Source organism: Necator americanus, chromosome III, assembly GCF_031761385.1.
Source record: "Necator americanus strain Aroian chromosome III, whole genome shotgun sequence".
In the NCBI taxonomy this organism is placed as follows: Eukaryota; Metazoa; Nematoda; class Chromadorea; order Rhabditida; family Ancylostomatidae; genus Necator; species Necator americanus.
The window spans coordinates 11,366,483-11,391,497 of record NC_087373.1 but is presented as its reverse complement, the minus strand read 5'-3'; the positions used below and the strand labels follow the sequence as shown (position 1 = coordinate 11,391,497).

Here is a 25,015-nt window from a genome sequence, read left to right as displayed (position 1 = left end):
CAAACGGAGCAACATTTGGTTGAGTTCGGGCAAAGAAGATAAATCTTGTGGCACGGGTTACGTACCACCGGTATGAGCTTGAACTTTGTTGAGCTGTATGTATGTAGAGGAGCGAAAACTCTAACCGCTACACTACACCCGCCTCACGAAACCACATACAAGGTGGAAATATTCATAAGGGTGAGAGCTCCCGTGTATAATCCCATCAGTACAAATGTCCCCAGCAACTTTTACAGTTTTTTTTTATTCACAAAAATTAAAAAGCAGTTGCTAGTTGAAAAGGTAGGGGTAGGCAGAATTAGGGAAGCTCATTAACTATTGCTTTTGGCATGAGAGTAAGGCATCGAATAAGATTGTTTAGAGAACTAAAGTGACTAAAGTGAGTGACGATTTTGATCACCTTATTTTCACATGTGCGTTAAGGCGTTCGATGCCCGGAGACGCCTAACACACATTCCGCCGGCTTCAATTAAACGCGAATCGCAGTCCTTCCTGTAAACATTAGTGGCAACACCTATTACTTATAAAATTACAGTACTCCTTCGTATGCAATGAATTCTTTAGTTCGTTAATAAGGGATCATGGAAACTCTCGCTCCAAATCGCAAAATCAATACATCATAATTATGAACTTTATAAACAGTTTTGGATGAATGTATAGAAATTGAATAGATGACAATCACTGAACACTTTGAATTAATATAACATTTTGTGGGGAAAAGAAATAGGCCATATTTATACCAAGCATTCCACTACTTTACAGAGAGTGAAACGCATCGGAATTGTGTAATATTACTCAGAAGAAGGAAGAAAATCTCAACATACACTCAAATAAACGAGAAACAGGCACGATTGGTATGGATCTAGGAGAACTGACAAAAAAAGGAGCTGGGAGCTGTTAGGACCCAAATCGTGCGCCGTCTGTCTGTCAGTATGTCTCTAATAACGTATTTTTCTTAGATTGGAGGGAAATGCCGACTTTATGGAGATGGAAAAAGAGGAGGGAGAAGGAGGGGCGACATCACAGGTTCAAGAGCGACTAAATGGTATTGCACATAAGATGAAATACAACGAATGAGAGGCATTGTCGAGTAGATGGTACAGGGGAGCAAATGGCTGAAAAATAGGAGAAAAAAAAAACAAGTGGAAAAATGCTAGACCTGTCCTAAGAAGGAAACTATGGTGTGGTGAGAAAGTCGGCAAGAAAATTAAAGCGTTTTTCGGATTCAATGCAATGCGCTGTGAAAGAAATGCAAACAAGAGAGATAAAGATTCTCGTAGACAAAGTCATTGTAATAAATAAAATAATAAGAGTTAATAACTCGCTAAATACTACAGTTAGTACTCGAAAATAAACGAAATCATTAGCAAGAATGCACAATAGAAGTCGTACAGGTGACTAACCAGCTTAATAAGCTTTATGTATAAAATTCCTGTTGAATCTAAGTAACAAATTCCGATCAAGTCTTTCCGGTTTGTCCAAATGTGACAAGATCGGGATTGGGTCAGGTTTCTGGAACGGAGACGTGCCCCGCAAGGACAGCAAAGACGACGCAGTGAGCGTTGTGGTCGGGATCGACAGCAGCTCAAGCGCAAGTCCGGCCAACGTCGGACATCGTTGCATGCAACCTTGCCAGAAGACCAGCGGTGTCTGTAATGGGTTGCCGAACGACCGCAAAGGTGAAAGCAGCGCATCGGCTGGGGACTGAAAGTGCGTTATTTTATCGCAGAAAGCTTTTTTTAGAATAAAAAAAGAAAAAAATAAATTAGTACAGGTTTATCCTGAAGTTGTTTACATAGAAGTTGTTTTATATAAGTTCTTTCAGAAAAGTCTCACTAGAATTATTAGATTTTGTGTACAACCGCTTATCTGACTCAAGAACAATTATTCTTCAAAAACTCGAATAACTTAATGAACTTAAAACTAAAGTTGTAACTCAAGCACAACATTTTCTAAGTGATATGGGAAAAGCAGATTATTAGGAATTTTTTTTGAGTAGTTTCATTGAACAATACTACTAATGTGAAATAGTTGCTTTTTTTAAATGTATCTTTGCAAAATTTCACATTTTCTGCTTCTGTGCATTTTTTTTCTACATTTTACTCATGATGCTGCTTTTGAAATGGTCTAGCAAGCGGTTTTAGTTGGTTCAAACAACTTTAAAAAAAAGAACTTTCCTGCAGATTTGTTCGAAATGTAAATTTAAATTTAGTGAGAATATCACATTAGTTTTGATGCCGCTTCAGAGCATAGTTTTCTTGTTTTTGGGAGCGAATATTCTATTTTACAAAATTTTTGTACAGTTGTTTTGTGTAAGTAAACGACAAACCCCGCTTAGAAGTTCGTCGAAATACGATGAGAGAGCGGCTTCTGTTATCCGATCACGCATCGGTTGTGAGTTGCGATCCTGAAACGATGAGATTCGCCTTATAAATTAGGGAGAACATGAAGTATGTTTCAGTTATCCAGGATTTGATTCTGTCCTCATCTATTTCTTACCTAAGTCAGAAACATCGTTCTGGGAAATTCCTGATTTTGCGTTTTCTGTGATAATAGATAAGATTCAGAGAGAAGCTTGCGATTTCTTAGAGTGAAAAAAGCGAAGAATCGACTACAAATACAGAAACCGAGGCATTAGTTTATCGAACGACACAACCCTTTACACTAAGATGAAATGAAGGCGTGCAAAGTGGATCAAGGTGAAATCACCCGCCGCAGCACTTCTTTACACCCAGTACTGAGGTATTATCCACACGATATTTATCAATTACTCGTCAGTTACTTCGGAATTGTAAGGTTAAAGTAGAAGAACTAAAAAGAGTTGCAATGTTGGCATTCATGAAATCTCAATCCCCATTTTATTTTTTTGGGAGTCACGTGCTAGGACCGTAGTTCAACTTTAGCTTCACTCTAATCCTGAGACCCAACAACTGTTTGTTTAGCTGTTGAGGTCACTGATTGCTCTTCTGTTCAACCTCCGGAAATAATATTGATTTTGATCAACTAATAAGATGAAAATTGAGCTCTTTTGAGCGTTTACAGGCAACTCCGAGATCCTAAGCACAAAAATATGCTTGAAGGCATCACCCCACGAATCTGGGGTGGTAGAGGTTTTAACTTGATTATGCTTGTACGGGGTCGTAGATTGTTGGGAAGAGGGTGATTCCGTCCATTTCTTCTTAACCGCCGTAAAAAATGGCCTGGAAGTTGCGGCGCGTGCACAAGGCTGGCGCGCTCCAATCGAACCCGTTGCAGAGAATAGCGCGCCGGGACGCCCAAAGCCGCATCTTCCGGGCCGTTTTTTACGGTGATTAGGAAGAAATAAGCGGGATCCCACCCATTCCTGCAATTCACGATCCCACATATTCTTTGACCATCAGAAATTCATATCACGTCAGATTCGTTGGGTGATGCCTTTAGGTTCGAATAGGAACGAGAATTGCGGCAATAAGACGGAAGTTCCCTCTTTCTTGTTGTGTATTTCACGAACATACGGCTAAAACTACAGATTACAGGAGATTAGACAGCACACACCGAAAGTAGATTCAGGTTTTTATCTATGTGTGGCACCGATTAAGTAATATTGTAATATCTAAAATGGAACTCTATCAGCCGCTAGGCATGATTTCTAAATATATTTCGGAAAGCAAGCGGATATGAGCACCCAGATCTTGCAAACCAATTATGCAAATTGTTTACATACATGCGTATAGGATATTTTAAGTCGTTTTCGAGCAACGAAATGTATATCATGATCTAAGATTTGAAATGAAAGGAAATGTAAAGACAAACCTGTTGTAGTCGCTGTGCTTGTTGAAGAAGATCCGAATAAAGGGGTAACGAATCGGGAGATGAGGAAAGTACGGAAGCCAGCAATGCATCGACACCCAATGTTGAAGAAGTGGGAGGATTTCGAGAATGGAGCTAGAACAGTAGGTGTCGTAGAGCTATTAATATGTCTTTCCAACCTTTTCTTCTAAATTTTTGGATTTAATTCACTAATTTCTCTTTATTTTTTCCCATTTTTATTCAGCGACAACTCCTAAGAGCAGCATTCTAGAAACTAATAATATTGGGATCTCTCAACGAAAAGACAGGGCCGGTGGTGTGAACGAGAAATATGAGCGCAGCCACGCTCAATTTTGCACAAATATCCTTAAAAGCGGCTTTAGAGATGGCTTTGTCGATCAAATTTTGCAACGAAGCATCTAAGAACATATTACGAGCGCATAAACAATGCGTCTACGAGCGATCAGACTATCGAGAACTTCTGATGCTGTCTTTTCTGCTCGTTCGCAGACGCGGTGCATATGCGTGGGCCCACATATGCGTGTGATGCGTTGTTAGGTGCCTCGTAGGAAAGGTCGACCGACATCGACGTTCCACACGCAGTGTCTCGGCACATTCTGAGGAATTGAGCATGATCGCGCTCATACTCCTGATCTGTGTCTCTGATCCTATTTTTTCGTACTCAGATCAAAACATGATCAAATCCAGGGTGTGCTGCCCTTACAGACAATTAAAGGCAGCATACCACAAATCTGAGGTGGTTGTGATTTCGAGTGGAGTATCCGTATACGGGATCGTAGATAATGAAGACTGGGGTGGTTCCGCTCATCTCTCCCTGCATCACTGCAAACCGCCGGATCCAGAATGTTGTTTTGTACGACGCCATCTATTGCAACGCTCCACCCCCTGCGCCGCCCCCGCCCTGCGATTCGTTAAAAATCAATACGGACTGCCCCGATAAGCAGTAAGGGATGCTACGCGTGCAAGGGTGGCGCGCTGTCATAGAAGGAATCGTACAAAACAGCATTGTGGGCCCGGCTGCTTGCAGTGATTCAGGGAGAAGTGAGCGGAACCACCCCGGTCTCCATAATCTACGACCCCGTATACGAATACTCTACCTGAAGTCCGTACCACCCAGATTCATGGTATGCTGCCTTTAGTGTTGCCGACCTAACTAGTGGAGATTGACCTAATCATCCATAACATGGATGCACATGGTATTACTAATGTTTCTGTGGATGGTCATGGTCTCCTCTATGCTTTGAATGATTGCATCAACAGTGCTTGTTTTTTTAGCGCACGTTTGAATGAGTAAATAAGTAGATGATACTGTAGTATGCTAAGCTTACCTCTTGTTCAATAGCTGATCTTGCGTAAGAGAGTTGTTGCTCGGTGAGTAACACCGCCAATTGTGGATTTAGAGCCGTCGCCTGGATGTATGTCCCGTCGAATTCCTCATGATTCACGTCAATAATGGAGGCAAGACGTTCCATGACCACATCTTTCAGTTGGCAGGCGAGAGCACCAAGATCAAGAGAATCCTGAATACTGATTTAAGACGATAAGGACACGGATGGAAATTGCTTTCACATTTACCTTGTCTAATGCATGAATGATCTGCTTGATGGCTGGGACAACCCCATCCACAGTCGGGCATTCACCTTCGGCAACACCATTTCCATACTGTCGGAAAAGAGCTGATGCATTGGAAACTCCACGAAGTTGGCACCTAGACGTAGAAATGGTTGATTATCGACTGATTTTGTTCGCTGCAAGTGAGCGCAGGTTTTTAAATATAATAAGGTCGTAATGGAAATGAAAATCAGAGTGAAATGAAATGAATAAAGCAAAAAGAAGATCTATTAAAAATTTATCACAATGGTTTTAGCGTTTACACGGTCTGCGACTGTGCATAGTTGGCGTCGCTGCGATATCCTAGGATTCCGTTCATTTATTCAAATCCGTCTTATTTGTATTGAGACTATCCTTTGTGTATTATAGTCAGGCCAGGACGACCTGGCTCGGTACAGTTGTGAAGTGGAGCGGTGATCGCTTGCGTCCATGATCGGAATGGGACCTTCCCTAGCTCGACTGCGCAACCGAACCGAGCTATAAGTCACTTTGACCCTACTATAAAAGAGTGTTCCTTCCCATTATTTTCTGAATTGGTCCGATTCACTGAGATCTGAACGAACACATCTTATTTTGGTTCGCTGATGTGGTAACTTAGTATCTCGGGGATTCGAAGGAAGAAGTCTCTGAGCCAAGACTTTTCTTTCCTTCCTCTCAGCAAAGTTGTTTCTACACTCGTAAGTCAGTGTACGTTCTAAAGCTGGTTGCAGTTGCGTAAGCGGGTGCGCTCAAGCAGCATGGTGGACCCATTTGTTTCCGCTCAAATTGGGATCCTAATTAGTTTTAAAGGCATCACCCACAAATCTGGAGTGATATGGGTTTCAGGCGGGTGCTGCCTATATGGGGATTGTGATATCGTAGGTTGTGGGTAGGAGGATGATTTCGTTCATCTCTTCCTGTATCAGTGTAAACGGACGACCCCGGAACTGTTTCCTACGACGGCTTCTGTTGCAGTGCGCAACCTTTGCGCCCCGCCCTCGCCTGGGATTCGTCCGAATGGGTTTTCGACGGGTGATGCCTTTAAAGGCTCCAATCCACGAATCTGGGGTGGTGCGAGTTTCAGGTGGGTTATGCCTATACTTGGTTGTAGATTATGGAGAGGAGTATGATTCCATCCATTCCTTCCTAATAGCCGTAAAAAACGGCCCGGAAGATGCGGCGCGTGCACAAGGCTGGCGCGCTCCAATCGAACTCGTTGTAGAAAATAGCGCGCCGGAACGCTCGAAGCCGTATCTTCCGGGCCGTTTTATACGGTAATTAGGAAGAAATGAACGGAATCACCTTCCTTCCCATAAGGAGGGGTCTACAATCCCGTATAGGCATAACAAATCTGAAACCCGCACCACCCCAGATTCGTAGGGTGATGCCTTTAATCATCGTTGCAGTACCAGTGAAGCTAGGGGTGGTCCCACATAGATTTCAATAGCTGGTTCCACCGCGCCACTTCGATCACAGCCGCTCTGTTACTGTGCAGAGTTTCAGGTTGTTTTGATCTGACTATACGCAACCATGAAATTGAATGAATGAAATGAAAGAAAAATGAAACCAGAAATTTTTTTGATTGCGGACTTCTCATATCGATTGCCTGATTGACAAATACGCACTCATCAATTTTTTCTTTGTTGTCGCGTGAATTGTGTTTACTACCTGGGTTTCGACTAAAACTTCTCTTCTGGTCTTTTCTTCCTTCTATTCTTTAGTATTCCTTCAACATTATTTCTTCAATCATCTTCGATATTTTATACTCCATTCATAAATGGAGTATAAATTGGAACGGTAGTTTTGTTCGCTTATTTGTTTGTTATTTATTAGTTTATTTGTTAAAGCAATGTCATTCGAACCTCATACTCATATTTCAGTTTCTTATCTTTGTTTTCAATTACCAGAGTACCACTGTTTTCTTTCCAGGAGCTTTGTTTCCATATTTGCTCTCTCTCTCTCTCTTGCTCTATTTGCTTATTGTTCTTTTTTTCATATGAAAATTACGAAAAGTTTCCTCTTTATCCTCAGTGTGATAAGAAACGTCTTCGTATTTCTTCATGTGTAGCAATAAATGACGAATTGCAGTGGTTCAATCATCTATCATCTGCCTTATATCGCGGATTTGTAGCCTCGACCCGAGCCGCTTCTCCTGATTATCCGACGATAATCCAAACGTCGATGATCCATTGCGCACAATGTATACCTTGCAATTTTTAACGAAGTAGTTTCGGACATAAAAAGTAAACATAGAATTTTCGTAGCCATCTTACTGGTATTAAGAATTCGAAAAAGTACTTATTAGTTTTTTCCCACCAATTAAAAATAGAAGGAGGTTTTGGCGTAAACTACGGAGCTTTTTATTTGAGAAATTAATCTTACAAAAAGATAATGATGGGGCAGATGCAAATCTACATATGTCTACTGTAGTGAATTTTTCAGTCAATCAATTCAAGATGGCCCATTTAATGTGAAATCCACTACGAAAGAAATATTTCCACAATGTTTTATCAATAAATTACTTTAATTGCGCGAATCTTACGAAAAACTGATTTCTTTTTTGATTTTTGTTTTGTGAAGGTTTTATAGAAAAAAAAGAATGTCCAGAACTGGTTTGATCCGTAGAAGCACAATTTGTCAGTTTCTTCATAAGTCGTGCTACGTTAAATCCCCTGCTATGGTCGAATTCAACTTAAAGCATCACCCCACGAATCTGAACTAGTACGGATCATCCCGAGAAATTTTTCTTATACAATCACTTTGACGGCAAAGGCACTAGCGAAAATATTTTATTTTTTAACGTACTTTTTTTCTTTGAGAACGATGTAAATGAGAAAACATAATGAAATTTTTTTCTCTGCTTCTAACATTCCACTTCCCTCCCTCATTCTCTTATAGAATAGCTTTGGAGCAGAAAAGTTGTTTGTCAGTTTCTTCGGCTTCGGACGATCCGGCGCGCTATTTTCTCCAAGGAGTTCGATTGGAACGCGCCAACCTTGTACACGCGCCGCATCTTCCTGGCCGTTTTTTACGTCAATTAGGAAGAAATGGATGAAATCACCCTCTCCGCATAATCTACGATCCCGTATACGAAACTCCACCTGAAACCCGTACCACATCAGATTCTTTAATCACTTCTGAGTTTTTTTTAGCATTCTAAATCCGACTGTCAGGATCTACCACCAGTCCTATTTTCTGGATTATCAAGCCTCTAGAAAGATTGTAGGCGAACATCAATTTAGTAGCGTTTGTCCCGTATAAAGAGTTCTAAATTAATCGTTGCTACAGATACCAAAATACCAAAATACCAAGGCCAAAATACTAAAAAAATAACCATAATAACCTAAATAATACTTTTTTTGCACATGCTTCCCTTGTACGGACAATCTGAGAACTCAAGCACAGCTGCGACGCGTTCAACCAGGCTGATGCGACGCGTCCGCCGCGGACGCCTTCACACTCATCGATCAATACCGCATCCTGACTGGACTGACAAATAGCCGCGCAGGCATCGCGTCATCCCAGTTGAACATATGCGTAGGCGTGGATGACTACACTTACCATTGCTCGTCCGTAAGGTGTGGCGTAGTCCCATCCAAAGTCACAATATCGATTGCGTGCCTTATGTTAATCACTGCTTCCGCTAAGACCGGAAACGGTTCGCTGAGCGGTAATTCAACGATTCTACCTGAAAAAAAACTCGTCCAAAAATTGCATTCTCCCCAGTCTGATATTTGATCTACCAACCGGCCGCTTTGTTTAAAGCTTGCAATGCATCCGGCCTTGTAACAAATGCGAATATCATTTGATAGACGCTTTTTCGAAGCTCCTCGATGGTGGAGTTTGATTCCAGGAAATGCGTGAAGCAGGACATGATTCGTTGACTGAACGGCTCCATCTGGAAACTTACGAGCTGAGTTTATCATAGAAATATGGAAAAGGATGCGATTTTTGGAGCTGACCTGCTTATCCACAACACAACCGTCGTCATCATCCAGGAGTTGTTTTAAACCGGAACAAACAATTCTTGTCACTTTTTCCTGCGACAAATCATAGTCGGCTAGGACCTGAAATAATCGGCGTTACTTAAAGCTAGCGAACCGTACCTGATTCTACCGTAGTGGTAAGAAAAAAATAGATTAACAACCCATTAATCTTTGAGTTCAGCAAAGATCACTATTTAAAGAATAATGTGCCACTAGTTGTCTACAGGTTTTCACTCATTTTAAATCTTCAAACCATTCCCAGCCTCTATGAAGCTAACGATGTATTCGGCTACAGAACGAGTCTTGGATCAGTCAATCAATCAATAAGATTTGTGTGGCCGATTGGTGGCAAGGGTTCTCGTAAATTTATTAGCATTTACTGTTGTGAGATACAAAGGGAAATGTGCTAGAGAAAGGACAACAATTAAACTTTATTCTACGGTAACTTCAAAACCGAATTAGGACCAATTTAGAACTTAGTTAATAAAGAAATACAAGTCTTGGCTACAGCTCAAGCATATCGATCAAGAACTTTATTCTGTCAGAAAAATGAAGACTAAAAGAACAGCTGTCTGCAATGAGAATTTTCCATTAACTTCTAATTTTTTAAACGCATAGAGATAAAAAGTGCAGTAGTATTGGATAAATGTGCATTTTAAACAACTCCTTCAAAACCGAGATGTTTTAATAAGAGGGGATACTGTGCTATGCTTTCATCGTATGAAGACAGTTTGACTATGGGATGAATTGGACAAACTGAAAAAAAGGTGTTTTAGGAAAATCCCATTGCTTCCACACTATTTCATGATATTTTAATTTTTCCACTATTTCAAACTGTATAACATTTAATTTTTGAAATTTTATCGAGACGAATAAAGTGTTGCGTTCAATCTACAGAATTTTTTGTATTTTCTAAAGCGCCACGAGGAATTTTTGTAATATATTGATACTAATAGCTTTATTAACAAAAAGGATTGAAATATAATTTCCAGTTTTTTTTTACTTCTTATTTAACCAACTTTCTGGATTAGCACAATTTTGATGAAGCAAATTTGTGTATTTGTGCAGCAATTCATCATTTATGGTGAATCTTGAAAGAAAGTGGTGTTTTTCTTTATTTTACTCTTTGATCCCAAAGAAATTTCCTAGATGGGTAGAATCTGGACTTCTTGGATTTAAAAACATTTTCATCACCTAATATTAGTTGCATTCTTTTCACAGCATTTACGAACTTCATCTCAAGAGAAATCTCAGGTGAACTCTTTGTGTACAAAGAAATTTCACATATAATCTATTCACGATCGATAATAAGCTTCTAGTGGTTTTTTTTTTAAAATATTATGGATTGATCCAGGGTTTTATGTGATCTGCAACAGTCAAAAGTCCTCAAACCTGATCGATAGTCATCGCTACCGCTTCGGATGTGTTATCGGCTTGAAGTAGGGGACGAAAAGCCAACAGTATCACTTGAACCTGGAATATTTTCGCGCTTAGACCCGAGCATCCTTACCATATTCCTCCTGTAAGCATACGTACCTCGTATTTCTGATTGACAAAACCGGGAAATGCAGCCGAAACACAGAGCCTTAATAGTGGTTCTTCACTTCCGGATGTGGGAGGGAGACGGACGCAATCGACGAGAACTGATACGCATACCGCCGAGGAGAGCAGGGCGCGGATAGACTGGAGGAGGCGGAGGTGAAGCGTGGATATCAGCTGAAAATCCCTCATTATTGTTTTTTATTGCAATTTCCTTCGAAATAGGATATATTTGCAATTTTTTTCTCCAAATTCCCTTATTTACTGTTTTTGTTGTCATAACATCTCCACATTTTTTTCTTGTCATGAATTTCAAAACAGTTGGTTAATTGTGGATAATGGTTCTTTTCTTCCGTGGCTCCTTATAGTTATTACATTATCGATTACTTTTATGACAGTAACTTTATAAAATTACATGTCATTTCCATTTGTATATTTATTTTATATTATGATATTATTTATTTTGTTTATTTATTTGCCGTATATATTTGTCTTTATATTTCCGCATATTTTACATAAATATTCCTTTATTTTCTTTTTTTCATAGTTGCACAAAGCGAAAGAACCATCTTTAAGTTCCATATCTGTTTGGACCAGAACAAAAAGAAAAAATCCTCACTTGTTCAAAATACTGTGGATCGTCATTTAATGTGAATTTAGGTTGTGCTGCTTCCAGAAGCTCCTTCCACAGTGGATTCGCCAGAGCTTCAGATGTCAGATGTGAAGTGGTGAGCGCAAGCGCAAGTCGCTGTTCCAACTCTCGCTGACGCCGCTCATCTCGCCGCCATTTCTTCGATTGCATGATCTGTCCGGATGCGCTGATTGTGAGTCCTGCACACGGTGTTTTTTCGGATAAGCTGTATCAGGTGGACGGATAACCAAAGCGCTTACCTGCTTGTTGTAGCATTTGATTAGCCGCCTGTGTAGCGGTTATATTGGCTGATGATGTCGGTATCTGTGGATTCAACATCATTTGTAGTGGATTCACACCTTGCATCAAATTCTGCAGTAATCCCGGAATGGCTGGGGTCCCTGCTCGGAGAGCAGCCATCAAATTACTGTAAATTACCAGATGTTCATGATTCTTTGGAAAAGTTTAATAAATGGCTAGCAAATTACTAACCCAACGTCAGCTTTCGTTTCTTTCTTCGGTTTTGTCGGTTTCGGAGCGGGAGTATTGTTACTTGTTGAGGAGGAGTTTGATCCTGACGCTGACGATGACGGTGAGGAGGGGAGTTGACCACCATAACGTTCACGAGTGTAGTCAACCTGTAGTGATTGTACGTACGGTCTTAGAATAATCATGGAATTTACTAGAAATGAAAGTTTTCCCTTTAGAAAATGTATCATGGATATCACAGATGTTTGTACACTTTAACAGTTTTATTATCTTAACTTATAACTTTTTATTATGATAACTTTTTATTATCTTTACTTTAACAGTATTAAGGTTGAAGAAATCCAGAAAAATTTTAGAGCTACTCAGTGGGTTGAAAAACTACTAGGCACTTAAAAATTAGGTCTATTCTGCTCTTGATCTAGGCTCATCTAGGCTGGATCATGAGCCCCTTTGTTAGGAACACTTATAGTTTGCAGTTAATCCACGAAAAGGATTCTTAAATACATTAAAAAGCCAGCATGAAACGAAATTGACGATGTTGGGACCTCTCTTGGACAGTATACGGTCAGGGGTGTAAATCGTCAGTCTGATTGCTTACCATTAATCGAGAAAAAAACACTTTTTGGAAGTTCTTCCTGGTAAATCCATTACATGGCACTTAACCACCATTTTTGCTATCTAACATCCTTCGCAAACAAACAGTCACATGCTGGATTGCTGGATTAAATTGCTATATGATTCGCTGTGTTCTTTATGTGTTTTACAGATCATTTGTAATTTTTTTTTGTGTTCTGGATCAGAAGTAGGGAAAATCAGAAACAGCCTAATATTCCAAAAAGGCTCTTTGGCTACAAAACTCATAAAATCCTCACTGGATTAATCAGGATGATTTTTATATAAACTAAGCATTTTTTGTCCTGAATTCTCCGACATTGTAGGTTGGCAACAGGACACCAAAGATCCTCCTCCTCGTTTAACTGACCTTAAGCTTCTGGAACTCAGCATATTCAGCTGAGTGCTTCTTCAAATGACACGCAAGTGTGCTTGTATGCGGCCCTTTCAAACTATATGTACAATCTCCGATTATGCACCTAAATAAATAATACTTTAAAAAACTAATATTCCTTGCAAAAGATCCTGATGTGTTTCTCTCAGTCTCTCACCTGCTTAAGTTTTCTGCCTTATTATAGACAAAATATTTCCAGACCGGTGTCTGTTTATTCGTGCCACCGGATCGTATTGCTGCTGCTGGATTCCGATGCCAACTCCAGTCATCCTGAAACCATTCGATCGTTCTTCTTACCTAGAAATTCGCTATGCTACAGAAGAAAAACGTGCTCCGAAACGTACACTTACCTCCGAGAAAAGTTGAGCGGCCGGTGATTGAGCGACAGCGACAGCGCCGGGAATCGGTGCCGGAACGGGTGACGCGGGTACTGAAGGTAGACGAGGCGGACGTGAGACTTCATCCAACTGAAAAATAGCTTATCGTTGCCCGAGATGTGATGGATGACAACGGTTGGCGGATCTCCGGGGAGTACATGTTTCATTTCGCACATGTTTGTTCTGGGAACTCCTTCGGGACCGCATGTCGTAGGTATTTTGAGGATGATGAATAGAGTTCCCATTCAGATGGCACATCCGTAATCACGACGTGACATCCCTTATTCCCGTCATATCATTTAGCAGTAAAACTTTCTTATTGTAATTCCAAAAAATCCGTACTCAGTAGGCGTCAAATCAAATACAGAATAGGAGAACTTAATTTACTTTCTGGATTTCTTGCAATTTCCCTGAGAGTACGGTAAAAAGATTTAATCGGATTCTTCATTAACTTTGCACATAAATTTTTAATTTAATTTTTTCAATCCAAACTTCTTAATTTTTGAAATGGCACTGACCAATCGCTTTGGGATGCACCAATGCATTCCACTTCAATTCAGAATCTCAGAGATTCATGATTCCTGTGTTATTCTCCCGAACAGAACCAGTATCGATTTATAGACTTCATAGGGCCTTGAGCGTGATCGAACTCGGACAGCCGGCCGCGCAGATTTAGTGGTGACCGTAACGATTTCATTCAAGCGAGGGTGTACCGATGGAAGAGAACGAATATATTGTTTTCGTCTCGTATTCCAGGTCATAAACCACTAGATAAAGGCTAAAGGCCGATCAAAATTCCTTTTTTTTTTGCGCCACGGGTTCGACCCGCACTAGAATTTCGATACCTTGGATCGAATTTAGTGAGCCGAACTTATGAAGACTACATTGCTTCTCAAGTATACTGAAGACTAATTATTTTTCCTCTCAAGCCTAATAAATAATTTTATTTAACGGTGATAAATAATTCCTATTTCTGAAGCCAAACAGAGATTATGAGATTGACTTTTTGGACACGTCGCACCCGCTTCTGTAGGTATCTGGCGCCGATGGACCCGTCGCACCCCCTTCCATAGGTATCTGGCGCCGGTGGACCCGTCGCACCCCCTTCCATAGGTATCTGGCGCCGGTGGACCCGTCGCACCCCCTTCTATAGGTATCTGGCGCCGGTGGACCCGTCGCACCCCCTTCCATAGGTATCTGGCGCCGGTGGACCCGTCGCACCCCCTTCCATAGGTATCTGGCGCCGGTGGACCCGTCGCACACTCTTCTATAGGTATCTGGCGCCAATGGACCCGTCTCACTCCATTTTATAGTTTTCTAGCTTTGAGAAACCAATTCGACACCGGTGGACCCGTCGCACCCCCCTTTTTGAATTTCGTGACTGACACACACACACGTGACAGAATAAGCCCGTTATTATATATCATGATCATGATTATGATCAGTATCATTTCTCTTTGATTTTAGTCTCTGTAACTTACCACTTTTGTCTGCATTCATTTATCCATCCATTTTTTTACAAGTTTTTTCTTCGAAAAGCAGCCCAAGTCGCTGAAATCCACGAGCAGTCAACGCGGCGCCCTTCTTTACTTCGTCAAGGTTCGATATATAACTCGAACTAAGAAAAACTCCAATCACTCGAATAACCAACATACTACGGCATAATTACATACAGTATTCATAGTGTGGTCAGGAAAAAGTCGCGCAAAAGTCATGACCTCCTTTAAGTGCGAACTTTCATAATGACAAGAACCATTATTGATTGACTCAGAAAGTGTAATATAGAGGAGGTTGAGGAGAAAATTAGGAAACTCGAAGATTACAAAAGTCGTCATTGTGAATACTAGAAAGAAGAACTCAGAAAAATTGCTCTTGGCTTATGCAAAAATTCTCTAATTACTGCTGTCCCACAAAATGAGCCGAATATCATGGTGGTGAATTATACCATCTACTCTATCAGACCCGAATCGGACGTCTGCGGATAAGAACATGTGGATTAACGCCAGCTTTGATTATATTCGTCGCTTACGCCCCAACATCAAACTACAAAGAGAAAGAAGTCAAAGTTCTCTAAATGGGCCTGGAGAAGTTTTACAGAGAACATCATACCTTCTAAAGGTCATAGTTGGCAATGTAAAAGCCAAAAGTGACCCCAGAAGAACGCCAGCTGAACTTCACATCGGAACACGCGACGATCAATGCAATGAACAGGGAGAGAGGCCTTCCGATTTGATCATGACGGCTAAAGCCATTCATGGGAACTCGCAATTCCAGAAAGTCTCCTCTCTACGCTGGATATGGGAGTCACTCGATGGGGGGTTCCATAATGAAATTGACAACAACATCGTCAGTAAAAAGTTGTGCCTGACGGATGTCGCTGTTGTACCAAAGTTTAACACGAGGTCGAACCATCGCCTTCTCTGAAGAAGATTCTCTTTTACATGGAGAGGAAGCCACGAAGTTCACATAGCGAACTCCCAGAATTATCATCGACTGGGACCTCTTTGCCTTGCTTGTCGGCTCTTGGAAAGATACCTTCATGGACAACATCAACGACGAAGACGATGGGCTTATACAATATCTTCATGACTGTATGAGGAAAGCGAAGATTTTTAAAACCACCGAGAGACAATTGTCTCCGAAAACTCCATAACTAGTACGTCAGCGTGGAGCTGCACGAACTGCAAGTAACCATGAAGTCACATTCAAGTTCGCAAGGTTTTGCAGAAAGATGACAAAAGAAGGCCTCAAAGAAAGGAGAGCAGAAGTGTTGGCTGAAGCTGCAGAGGCGGAAAAGAGCATTCGTTATGCCCCTCTGAACTTTGCCAATCGTAAAACAAAAATGACTGCTCTCCGGACCTCAGATGAAGTACTGCAAGATCGAAAAAGGGACTTCTACTCAGATCTCTTCGACAGCCACGTCCACTTTTTTCCTCACCATCTGAGGGAAGAGGGACATGTAATTTCAACATGTCGGTGAAGAATCGTACTTCACCCAGTCCCGACAGAATCAAGCCTGAACATCTGATATATCTACCCCCAGTCCTCATTTACACACTGGCGAGGCTTTTCACTCGTCATCTGTTGGAATGCAAGGTTCCTAAGCAATGAAACACCGTGCTGTTGTATAGGAAGGGAGACCCTTATGACATCGACAACTGTCGCCCAATCTGCTTACTCTCTGTCATCTACAAACTTTTCACAAGAATAATCCTAAACGGGATAGAAAGAACATTAGATAAAGGACATCCATGTGAGCGAGCAGGGTTTGGTAAATGGTTCAGTACGATTGATTACACACCGTTTCAAAAGTGCTGTGTCTCGCTTTCATCGATTTGAAGAAAGCCTCCGATACCGTTGAGAGGAAAGCGGTCATGGAGGATTTGGACAACAGATGCGTTCCTACTTTATACATAAAGATACTTCGTGAGTTGCATAGCTACTCGACGACCGAAATTTGCCCATTCTACAATAATGTCACAATCAACGTGAAGAGAGGGGTTTGTTAGTGTGACACAATATCACCCAAAATATTCAGTCAAATATCAGCCAGTTCAAATAATAAAATATTCTCGAGAACGCGATGGAATAACATGCTAGTGAAATTCGACAGCCGGCTTTTACACCATCTTCGTTTCGTTGACGACAATATCGAACATCAATCAGGCGGAATGAATGATGGTCGGATTCTATGAAACGTGTAGAAGGAAGGTCTCCAGCTGAACCTGGAAAAGGCGATTTTCATGAGCAACGGAGTGTCTGATGCTCCATTCCCGCTCAACGGAACGAACTTATCCGAATGCTCTAACTATGCATACCTAGGTCGAGAAATTAACATAATGGACCTGTCGTAAGAGGTGGGAAGAAATGAGCGGTACGGGGACCAAATAAGAGCATCGATGATGTGGTGAAGAAAACTAAGAACATCTGGCTCCATGCTCACCTACTCAGAGTTCTTCCCGCTTTGACCTACGCTTCAGAAACCTGGGCATGTCGCAAGCAGGAGGAAAATGCGATCAGCGTGATATAACGCAGCCGAAAGGGTGATGGTAGGAGCATCCCGCTTTGAGAAAGTCGAAGAAAAGGTTTTAAGTTAACTTCTACGCCACCAGTCGAAGATCAGAGACGCTGTCGCATATGACAAAGAAACCAAAATTAGGTGGGCCGGACATGTGATGCGTTTCAACGACAATCGTTGGACCAGAGCAGTGAGCGACTGGATTCCACGAAACATCAAACGTACCACAGGAAGACCGCCGACAGGATGGTCTTTCACTAATGACCACTTAACTGACAAATATTCTGTATACACTCCAGATACACTGTTTTCATAAAAACTTTGGGGTTGAGTCAAAAGTAATCAACTTTGGCCGCACAGCCTTTGATTTCACGGATCACGGAAGATCACAGAGGCTTAGTAAAATCCATCCGCTTATCTTATGCTATTCATCTTAAAACTATAAATCATTGCCGCCGAAGAATTACCGTATAAGCTACAGATTTGAGGTAAGCTTATTCACTCTGTCTTATTATCACGGGTTTGTAGGCGGATGATCCCCGGTCATGTGAGATTACTTCTCAGAAATTTCTACTCCGTGGCTGTTGACACCACCTTGTGTTGTGTGTTGTGTTTAGCCGTAATGTTAGAAAAAAATTTAAAGAAATACAACAATTACAGTTTTAGGCGTTGTTGCACAGTTTGAACTGAAGTTGACCAAGAACTCGAATTTGGAACAGGGGAGATTCGTTAACCTGTGATTTCGACTAATGGGACCTTTTCAGAAAAGGCTAATTAGAGCAAAAATGTCTCGTTAATTATGATAAACATTAAAAGTGCCTGTAAAACCAACGGAAAAACCATTATTTTCAACCTTAGTCATCTAAAAACATATTCTCACGCAGACATTTCTTGAAATGAACACAATTAGTTTTCCAAATGATTTTTTTTTCCATTTTTTCGAAGTGACCCAATCATTATTTGCAGTAATGTCACGATGAAGACGATCGCGTACGTTGCCAGAAATTCTATCGTACAACGTTATCAGTTCACACTTTAAAAATGTCCGGACTGTATCTTCGAAAAAAGAAAAAAAATGAACACTAAGAGCCGAAAACCAAGAATTCCCTAACTACAACGAGTTCTGAGTTACAAAGTCACGTTCAAGAAAAATGGAAAATTTGAGTATAATTTTTTTCTTAGTACTGGATGGATGCTAAAGCAAATGTTCGATTTATTTACAAGTTATTTCATGCGGAATTTCCAATTTTAAATGAGATTATTTCAAGGGGGAAATCATAGTGGATTTCTTCTAACATCACTTTATTGTTAGCAGTGTTAGCATAGACAACTAGTCTGAACGTATATGGCCCCCGGATTCCTATTCAATGAAATCACAGAAGAAATTCCTGGAATTTAAATTTCTTCTGTAAATTCCAGAAAATACAAGATGAAATTCAGAATATACAGGTTGTATCTGCGTGGAGTAGACTGTTAAAGATTTTCCATTATATTCCATTCGTTACAGAATTTTCAAGAAAATTCAAAAGTAGAAGAGAATTTACCTTATAATTAAGAACAAATACGAGATTATAATTGAGTGAAAAAAATCCGAAAAAAGTAGCAGAATGGCGAGAAATTCCTGGAATTTAAATTTCTTTTGTAAATTCCAGAAAACAAATAAATAGTAGTCGTAAATTGTAGTCAAAGGATAACAGATATAATCACTTGAAACATATAAATTTTTAGTTTTAATTTAAGATCGAGATCTCAATCTGAATTTAATATTTTATTTTAATTCGGTAAATTTGCAAATCACTAGGAACATGAGATTTACCGCCCTTATTTACGTCTGAGAAAAAAAATCCCGCTTCTGTTCCAGACTATTGAAGGAGAAAAAAAGCATACACACGATACAACCGAATCTTCCCCTTCTCCTACGTTCTTTACTTTCACTTTTACGATGTCCGGAAGAAGAAGATCATCGCACCGGTGCGATGAATGTATCTAAAGCACACGCAAAGTACACAACGTGTGCCGGATGACCGTTTCTCTGGATAAACAGAACGCGAGGATGGGTGGAAAGCGATGAGTAGGTCGGTTGCTGGGGGAGAAAGATTACCTTGAAAGCGTTGCCCAATAGACTTCTGCTGATCATTTCCAGGATATTACCGGTCATTCCTGGTTCTGGTTCATCATCTTTTTCCACTGATCCGGAGGAGATCTGAAAATATAGGAGATCTTTGTTTATATGGTTAAACTGCATTCCCTTCGATAGGATCGCGACTCACCTCCGAACCATTTGTAGATCTGGCTGAACTCGGTCCAGCCGGTGATTGTCCCTCAGCTGCCGCCGGACCATCAGGTGATTCGGATGAACACAGTGACGGTTCAACGACGACCTGAAGCACATCGTCTGAAGACTGACGGGCGACGATCTGATCCAGAAAATTAGAAATCGATCCCTCCCCTTCCCCCGACTGCTTCGTCTGCTTAACGTTTCATGTGCGCACGACGATGTATCATCGGAAGCCGTTTTTTCCCACCACAAACTGCTCTACCTGCTAGTTTTTCACGCAACACTCTAGCCGTTTTCCCATGTATCATCAAATGCAAAGCCATTCACCTATGCAACGCTGTTTATTCGATTTGCTTCGCAGAAATAGCAGGACGCTGGCTGAAGCAACTCTTCACTCGATTGCAGTGCCCAAAATTTTACGACTAGCACGGTGCGATTTTATAATTCGGCCCGAGTTACGGTATTTTTATGATCCCCAGCTATGATAAGAGACTTCGAACATGTTTCTTCCGTATTGAAGTCATGTAAATAGAGAATTCCCAGTTCTTTTTTGAAATAGGGATTTGAGAAAAAGTGTTTAATGTTTATTTCCTGTCAGCACAGTTTAAAACGACAAAGACAACCCTTTGATAACCTTTAGAAGGATTTATGAGCCTTGGAGAGTTTAAAAACCTCACAATAGGAATGCAAAGACAATCGTCCTGACTGCATTTTGCAGTTCTGGATTAAAATCCTAGGATTCGTCACAGCTATTGCAAGAACTCTAAAAATAAACAGCTTTACACTTATTTCAATAAATATCTCTTCAGAAAATTCCACAGAAAATTCAAATTTCAAGCTTCTGTGACCATCCACCCTTCTATTTTTGTAATCTTGTTTTTTGAAAAGGACAGCAGCTTAAATATGATTGTGGTATTAAGAAGGACTTCGAAGTAGAAATCATATGATCTCAGAAAAAACGCTACCGTATTACTCTCGAATTAAAAAATAAATATTTCTACAATGCCAAATAATACGTAGCCTTTAATATAGAGCAGATCTCCAATAACAATAAGGACGTGACTTAAAGAAAGTGCTATTATTGAACATCAACAGATTTCGATGGATCGAAGTGATTTTGGGGGAACTCGGAAAAAGTCACGAAATTTGGAGGATTTCTCTTGATTACGTATCAAGGTATCCGCTTTTTGTAGAAAAGATTCTTCTAAGATCACATTCCCAGGTTTAGAAAAAAACTGTCATTCTATTTTATCCAGGAAGAGCGCTTGTTTTAACAAGCGTAGGAAGGACCTAGCGGGGAAAAAGATCCTTGGTCTAGTGGAAAAACTCCTTAAATTAATTGAGTAGAAAAATTTGCTCAATAATAGACAGAAACTATGAGCGTAGAAAAAATGTACAAGAGGTATCATATTTTCGCAGAAATTTACCACAATAAATCTGCTACCTAGAGAGAATCTTTCAGAGTAAAGGATTTTTTTGTTTTGATCCAGAATTTCCCACAAAAAGTTTTTCTCAAAAGTTCAATGGAGATCAAGACAAAAAACCTTGTTTTATGTTTTTGAAAACACCTCTGTGAGCAGTTCTTGCAGATCCAGATTTTAATTAATTTTATTTTAGGTTCATAAATGGAGTCTCTTTTCTCGTATTTAATTCTTAACGTTTAAAATTATTCGCACGTTTCAGTTTTTGAGGTCCCGCATGGATAGTTCTACTTAGAAAGTTAGCAAACAGCTTCAGGTAATAATTGCTCCCAAATTCGCTTCTTTTTGTAGATCTAGAGATCTCATAAAATATTACCTGGGTCGGTAAATCTATACGGAATTTCTTTGCCTCAGGCGGTCCTTCGGTGACAGCAGCACTCATACCAATGTAATCGCTAATTTTGTTGTACCATATATCTGAAAATTGAAAAAAATAAGGAAATTATGTTATATTTAATTAGTGGAGCAACGATTGCTGGATACAGCATATGACAGGTTGACGACGGGAAAAGAGCTCTGGAGAAGTATACAACGAGGATAACGCAACCGTAACGAAAAGAATAAGAATTCTGGATAATGGATAACTTTGTTCAAACGTTATTACTGGAATTAAAGAGTCATTTGCATAAATGTTGAATGTTTAGAATGTACCAGAACGAAGCTGTACATATAAAACCAGTAGAAAACTAAAGTTATGACCTTATTTGGCACGATTACACCATTCTACCAGTATATCACTGCTGAGTAGATCAAAATGACCCCATCAATTAGTTATGATTTGTTATAAATGCTTAAACAATGGAGTGAGAGCACTACGATCTACAGTATGCCGAATGCAGACATAAGGAAAGAAATAGAAATATAAATAGATGGAGCCCAGCACAGTGCTTTATGATTTTTAAAAATATCTCCAGAACAGAAATAAAAGTTAAAGTTTATTTAACTATATTTAACTATTTAATCTTCAAAGCAGAACTATTCCAGAAATATCAAGAATCAAAGCAGAAATATTCCAGAAATATCAAAATAATACATATAAATAAATTATAACATATATCGTTGTGTTATATTTTGTGTTAAATAAGAAATTGCAGTAGGATCTTAATTTTCACTACTTATTCTACCTTTTTATTTCTAAAAATTAGAAATAGTAAAAATTTCAACTTTTTTCGAATCTGGAATTTCCGGATAACTTATGTAATTTACATTATATGCACTAGTAATGCTATTAATTATTAATTATATATAATTGATACTATAGCAATATTACTGACTTTTCGAGTTGAGACGCACACATGGGATCCCCGCCCAGCTTACTTTTCATTTATCCAGAAATTTCTCGGGAGTTATTACAAGAACATTCATTGTTTCTTATTTGGATTGCATCAGATTTTAATAATAAACATATACGAATTCTACGAGCCTGACCAGGATAGTTTATAGTTGAAGTTGCGCGACTTTCACTGCTCTGACTCTGTTTTTATGGCAGAAGAGAGGACTAATATGTAGAAGAGTGGTTCACTTCATGGATGACGCCTCATACTGGATGTTGCTCATTTTCAAACCTCGACAAAATGCTTTCAGGTGGGGGAATTCCGCCAGTCTCACCCTACAAGTCCTAGATCCGAGATTTCCGAGTTCTCTGTGGATGTGCTGTCGGACTTGTCCAAGGAGCGTAATTCTGAGCTACTTGTAGGATTTTATGCGCTTCGTGCTCTTCTCGATGACAGAAAGAGTCATTTTTGGACTCGTGAAGGATAGTTGGAGGAAATATTTGCGCCCAGTCGATCAATTCGAAGGAATGAACGGGAGTCGACGAACGAGGTGATCAAAGTGAACAACAGAATCCTGAATTGACGATATATGTGTAGTTTGTAAAATACGCAAAGCAAAGTGAAGTCGTTCATGTCGACAGTCAGACAGCAACGTCGAAAAGTGTTAGTTCAGGCTCTGGTTCGGTTGCAGACGGGGAGTCCGGGTAGAAATAGAGAGGAACGATGAGGATGATGATCGTGATGATGATGATGATGATGAGGGGACGATGGTGGAGGTGGCGATGGTGGCGATGGGTGGGTGGGTGGAAGGTTGGTTGGTTGGCTGATTGGATGAGTGATGGGGTGGGGTTGATGTGTACTGTCCAAACCTATACGTGGATGATACACCGCTCGGAATTGCTCGCGCTCGTTTCCCTTCCTCACCGCCGCAGCACCGCACATGGAAAATGTCGCGTTTGATCAAACAAAAGCCAAAGCTATGGCACACAGTTCATACCCGATACATACGACAATGGACTCTTTTTATGGAGACACAGCTTTGAGTCAGGTTGTCCGAGAAACAAAAAAGAGATTCAAAAAATTCCCCAATTTTTATTATTTCAAAATTCTACACAAGTCCTATCTAGTTCCATTTCTTGGAATTCTTACGAAGTATAATATAAACTTATGGAGTTTACAAAAGTTCCCGTAAAAACTTCTAACCAAGAAATATGTGGACCTCTTCTCCAATTATTCCGTTGAAATTTTAATTTCGCACTTTAATTTCGTATTACACTCACCTTACGATATTACACTTCTAGACTTTTTACATGGAAATTTTTCACCTTACTCCTACTTTTCCCATCCATAAAAATATCGCCATAGAGGTATTCCGGAATTTTTCATGCGAAGTGAATTGAAGAAAAGACATTTAGGGGATTTCTTTCAATCTAATACACTTTTGAACAATATCAGCATTTGAATGACTCTGGTCGGAAAATTTTTGAACTCCCTTTCTCAAGTTAAATATTGTAGAAAAGCAGTAGTAATAGTAATATTAATAATAGAAAGTTTCCAGAAAAAGCTGGCATTCCTTTACCACGTTTGAAAAGCCGAAAACTTGGAAATAATTTGCAATGGATATTCTTTCCCAAAAATATCCATTCGTTGCTGATTTATTCAAATTTGATGACACCAAACCCAATTCGCATCTTTGGGAATTTTTCAGTGGAAAGGAAACAATATTAGAGAGGAAGCGTGAGATAGACGTATTTTGCACGAATCAGTAAAAAAAGCAGTAAAGTCTACATTTAAAGGTGCTATCTGGAATTTCCTCTTAAAAAAGAATATTTTTCCTTCTAATTTATAGTCTCACCTCTTTTATAATACATTCTGGAGTGAAGGTGTTTTGTTAAAGTCCAATATTTTTTATATTCTAAATTTTATGGAGGAGGGAAAATATTGATATATAATTCAAAAATGTATTTGTATGTCTTCGTCGGTGACTATTTCGTTCATTTCTCACTATCACCTAATTCAAGCGGTCTGTTTTCCGTATGGAGTTTTTTTATTGTAGAAAAATTTGAAGATTCGAGTAACACACTCTAAAAAGCTTCCACTTCTTCTTATGAAACAAAAAATAAGCTTTAAGTAAATTAAAAATGAGATGATGTGGACAAAATCTGATTAAAAAACAAGCGACGTTTTTCGGTAACTCTTGTCTATGTGATACTGAAAAGGCGCAAGTTACTGTAATCTCGTTGCAAGACCTGAGAGCAGCGATCATTAAAGCTACTGTAATCGTGTGCATGTTCGCAATATGAATAATATATGTACATCGAAACATGGTACATTTCAAGAAATTCTCTACATGGATCTGGTAGGTTAATACACAGTAGGTCAAATAGTTCATCTCAGTTGAAGATTTAAAAAAAACTCCAATTTTCGGACAACGAGGGCGTTTCAGGAAGTGAACGGTTCCTTAGTCCCGACTACACAGCCTATTAATACTTCAAATACAAATCGTTTAGAAACTGTTAGAATATCTCTGGAAAGC

General features: G+C 39.8%; 2 protein-coding genes across 3 annotated transcripts; one reads left to right on the top strand and one right to left on the bottom strand.

Annotated features, from left to right (window-relative positions):
* Positions 1–1,407: 1,407 nt before the first annotated feature.
* RB195_009263 (uncharacterized protein) lies at positions 1,408–23,421 on the bottom strand (the record flags this gene model as incomplete). 2 transcript variants are annotated; one of them, XM_064189735.1, is made up of 20 exons in its annotated part: positions 1,408–1,704; positions 2,330–2,407; positions 3,793–3,924; positions 5,139–5,330; positions 5,386–5,518; positions 8,962–9,088; positions 9,148–9,298; positions 9,363–9,467; positions 10,779–10,859; positions 10,923–11,102; positions 11,545–11,756; positions 11,817–11,983; positions 12,049–12,194; positions 13,028–13,136; positions 13,209–13,321; positions 13,402–13,518; positions 19,548–19,649; positions 19,717–19,827; positions 21,522–21,622; positions 23,349–23,421. In XM_064189735.1, the coding sequence occupies 20 exons, from the start codon at positions 23,419–23,421 to the stop codon at positions 1,408–1,410; spliced, it is 2,727 nt and encodes a 908-aa protein (XP_064047318.1). The 2 variants fall into 2 exon arrangements, with proteins under 2 accessions (XP_064047318.1, XP_064047320.1); XM_064189736.1 differs by lacking the exon at positions 23,349–23,421 and having other exon boundaries at positions 21,522–21,587.
* Positions 22,731–23,306, top strand: RB195_009264 (uncharacterized protein; the record flags this gene model as incomplete). The annotated part of the gene is made up of 2 exons (XM_064189737.1): positions 22,731–22,789; positions 23,153–23,306. 2 exons carry the CDS (start codon positions 22,731–22,733, stop codon positions 23,304–23,306), a joined length of 213 nt encoding a protein of 70 aa, XP_064047319.1.
* Positions 23,422–25,015: the final 1,594 nt, after the last annotated feature.